Raw genomic sequence first — 4,127 nt, forward strand, 5'->3', positions numbered from 1 at the left:
ACTTAATGATAGTTTTTGATATCTTGATGTAGTACATGCACTCATCTTTACGAACGTATATTTCCTTGTTGCCTTATGCCAACCGTCATTTTCTTCCGAAGGGAATGCCAACCATAGTTTTGGCGCCATTCTACCAGACAGCCTATTGGAGCGGTATAATTATATCGAAAAAGAAAACGAGACCATCTAAGATTAGCCCTTAAAAATAGATTTCTATAGAAAAAATCTCTAAGCACCAGCACCACTAAGAGCTTGAACGCTAATGGGCTAGCATGCTCCTTGCATGATGCCTAGCCAATGTCACCCTGTTCTCAACGACACCGTTATATCATACAGTTAAGTGATGCATCATTTTTCCTTTTCTTTTCTTTTGAGCTATGTGATGCATCATTTTTCCCTTTCTTTTCTTTTGAGCTATGTGATGCATCCTTATTAATTTCTTTTGAGCTATGTGATGCATCCTTTTGCACCAATTTCATCTTAATTTACTTACCAAACTTCCCATCAAACTGTAAGGTAAATCACTGACGGGATTTGATAAACATTTATTTAGACAATCGCATTAATATGAATGGGTAATCACAAACTAACATACTAAAATATTTACCTCTCGTTGCAATGCATGGGCATTGTCCTATAAGTTAAAAAGCTGCTGTGTGCTCTTTCCATCTCGGATGCAAGCTCATCTCACAGCTAAAACAATTTCAACCCCAAACAGCAGCTTCAGCAAAACCGCTATCACAGATCATACATCTAGAACCACAGATTTTTAGCGCGGAACAAAGATTGTAACAAAGCAACGAGCTAATATTGTATAGAGAAAATATGAAGAAAGTAGTGACATCAACAAACACACTGGGCTATTGAAAGTAGGTTACATGCATCTAGCCAGCCCAAAACAAAAACACAAATGTTTGAATGTGCTGATCCGCCCCCAAGGTATGCAAGTCATACAGTACATGCTCACCAGATGATTCACATAGCATACAGAGTATTATTACGAAGTCCAGCATGGCACTGGGGCTAGCCACAATCCGGCACGAGAAAACCACATGAAATCGGCACCACAAATGTGATGCGGTATCTAAACAAGCTAGAAGTCAAATGGGGAGGTTACCCATGTGTTACTTCTTCTGCTGCTTCTTCCCCGGTTTCAGCTTTATGACCTCGTCGATGTACAGTATGCCCTTCCCTTTGTACACTTCTGGAGGTTTGCTGCATCGGACAGCTCCAGCAAAATGGTGCACTCTATGCTTGTCAATGCCAGTACAGCATATTATGTTGGGTTTGAAGCAGAAGACGCGGACGGCAGGTGGAGCGGTGAACTGCACCTCATGACTGTAGCCCAGTTTCAGAAACAACTCGCGGCCTTCACGCTCGGTCCTTGCTTTGAAGCCAACTCCAACAAGCTTCAGAAACCGAAAGAACTTGGCTTCCATTGCAAGATGAGAAGTCCTTCCAAGGATGAAATATTTGTTTCCGACTTTACCTTCACAAAACGAGGACAAAAGGTTCATCAGAAATTGAACACTAATGTAAACAAACAGGAGTACACTCATGCTGCAAGTACTGAGAATTTGATATATACACAAGACCATAGTTAAATCCACTATTTTCAGAGCATTGCAAGAGATTCGGTACAATATACACGAGTACATCCCGTAATTTCATCTCACAAAGAATGAAATATATGCGTCAAACTCTTACTGAAATAAATATAGAATGAAAACAGCAACTCTGAATTCTGAAGGCGTACTCAGTTCCTCAACTATCAAAGATGGGAGCAACCACCAAATAGAGTTCATAACTGCCTAATTATATTATCTCTAAACAAAGGAGGATAGAAGATTCATCAGAAAATTGAGCGCTTACATAAAAAATAACAGTAGTATGATCATGCTGCAAGCACCGAGAATTTGATATATAAATACGAAACCGTGCTTAAATCGATTATTTTCAGAACATCGCAAGAGATTTGATACAATATAAAGGAGTCTATCTTGTAACGTCATCTCATAAAGGATGAAATGTAATGATTCAACAACTCTCAATGAAATAACTAAAGAATGGGAACAGAAATTCTGAACTCTATCAGTTCATTCCATTATCTCATCTTACAGAGGATGAACCAATTCAACAACTCTTACTGAAATACTCCCTCTGTCCCATAATATAAGAGCGTTTGTAGTGTCAAAAATGCTCTTATATTATGGGACAGAGGGAGTAACTATGAAGGAATGAAAGCAACAACTCTCAACTCTGAAGAACTACTTGATTCCTCAACTATCAGAGATGAGGGAAGGCACCAAACAGAGTTCACGATGGCATGATTATCTTATCTCAAAACAGGGAATATATATACAATTCCAGGTTAGATACCAAGTGGCAAGCTAAAATGCGTTGATACGGATACGTAAATTCGCCATTTTGGAAAAGCGCCAATACGGGGATATGTTATATTTTTAATTCACAAAAAAAAAATATGTATAGAAGCTAGGAACAGAAGATTACCTTCTTGTTTGCTCTACTGGATGCCGAAGCAGCTCCAAGCCTCTGCAATTGACAGTGTTGATGCCCTATTTCAACTCCAAGTTCTAAAGGGACAGAATTAGACTTTTAGTTACTGTAAAATGAATATGAAGAAGCAAATCAAATCATTAGTTAGCTGTACATCTATCATGGCATAACAAGAAAGGTGGAACCTGAAGATCAATCAGCTGACATGCAAAAGGAGAAACAATCGCTTTAAACAGTACTCCCTCCGTCCCATAATATAAGATGTTATTACAACCATTGGTTGTAATAACATCTTATATTATGGGACGGAGGGAGTAATATTTTAGGCTGACTGTTAATTGGAACATCTACCATGCCAACAATACCACTAGTACTTATGTGTTCACAAATTTCCGCCAGTATAACCAAGACAAAAGCTCCTGTTCTCTCAAATTGCAGCTAAGCTTTGGTTTCAGGTCAAGACGGTGCAGATAAAACAACTTAAATCTTTTTCTTTTGATATATCGTCAGTCATTGCATGTTTCACTGCTAACATCTTTAAACTAAAAGTTTTGCTCATCTGAAAGAAATTCAAACTACAATTTGTACACATTAGCCCCTACAAGCATTATCACAAACACCTGTCAAGCAAAATCCTTTCACATGTAAACTTAAACATGCACTGGAAATAATTATGCAGCAAGTACTCATCAAGAAATAATTATCATTATATTCTCAGTTTCTCACAATATCAAATCTACAGAGAGTACTCATCTAATACAAAATCAGGGAAAAAATGGAACAAACAGAGGATGCAAGAGGATGGAGGGAGGGGGGATGGGGGAAGAGGGGGGAAGGTGGGAAGGCTGGAGGAGGAAGGACGAAGGAATGGAGGCTACTTGCCTATGGAATGGTCGCCGGCGTAGATCCGGGCGGCGGCGTTGCTGGGCTGGAGCGGCTGCTCCAGGGAGGTCGGAGGGAGACGCTGCTGGTACGAGCCCGCTGTCCGCACTCGGGAAGGACTCTGCTTTTTTTTTTTTTTTTTTTGAGCGGTGGGAAGGATTCTGCTTTCTTTTTTTTTTGCAACCCAATCCGAGAGCTTTTATTCAACAAAGGCACTCCTAGCATCATCCGCCAAAAGGCTGGTGAGTAGGAAGGAAGGTCTTGAGCCAGTCCAACTTTCGGTGACCAACAATGTGCTTGCGTGTTTAGCACAGAGATGGGCCGGTACATTGGCTGCCATGTTTACATGTTGAACAACAAAAGAAGAAAAAGATGAAGCTAGCGCTTCAATTTCTACGAGTAAAGGAGCCACAACAGAAAGGCTGTTATGACGAGTATTCCAGAGATTAACTATCTTCAGGCAGTCTGTTTTCATGATCACATGTGAGAAGCCACGCAAGTTAGCAAAGATGACTCCATCACGTAAAGCCATGGTCTCTCCAATGAACGGATCCGATAACCCTATATAAGGTTTACTCCAAACTCCCAACAAGGCCTTGCTGGAACATGCTACACCTCCAGCTCCCACCTTATTGAAGTCCAAATTCACAGCCGCATCGGTATTGATCTTGATGACCCCCTCTTCAGGAGGTGTCCACCCAAAACCTGGCAGCACTGAAGCATGTGGA

General features: G+C 40.5%; 1 protein-coding gene across 1 annotated transcript; it reads right to left on the minus strand.

Moving 5' to 3' along the window:
• Positions 1-786: 786 nt before the first annotated feature.
• On the minus strand, positions 787-3,574 carry LOC123138198 (60S ribosomal protein L6, mitochondrial). Its single transcript, XM_044558128.1, has 3 exons — positions 3,400-3,574; positions 2,512-2,594; positions 787-1,489 (listed from the first exon to the last, which is right to left on the minus strand). The coding sequence occupies exon 3, from the start codon at positions 1,437-1,439 to the stop codon at positions 1,125-1,127; it is 315 nt and encodes a 104-aa protein (XP_044414063.1). The 5' UTR covers positions 1,440-1,489; positions 2,512-2,594; positions 3,400-3,574; the 3' UTR covers positions 787-1,124.
• Between the last annotated feature and the right edge of the window lie 553 nt (positions 3,575-4,127).

Source organism: Triticum aestivum, chromosome 6B (assembly GCF_018294505.1).
Source record: "Triticum aestivum cultivar Chinese Spring chromosome 6B, IWGSC CS RefSeq v2.1, whole genome shotgun sequence".
NCBI lineage: Eukaryota > Viridiplantae > Streptophyta > Magnoliopsida > Poales > Poaceae > Triticum > Triticum aestivum.

Excerpts from the sequence above, each read along its gene's own strand:
- LOC123138198 (XM_044558128.1), bottom strand. The coding sequence starts at position 1,439 with ATGGAAGCCAAGTTCTTTCGGTTTCTGAAGCTTGTTGGAGTTGGCTTC.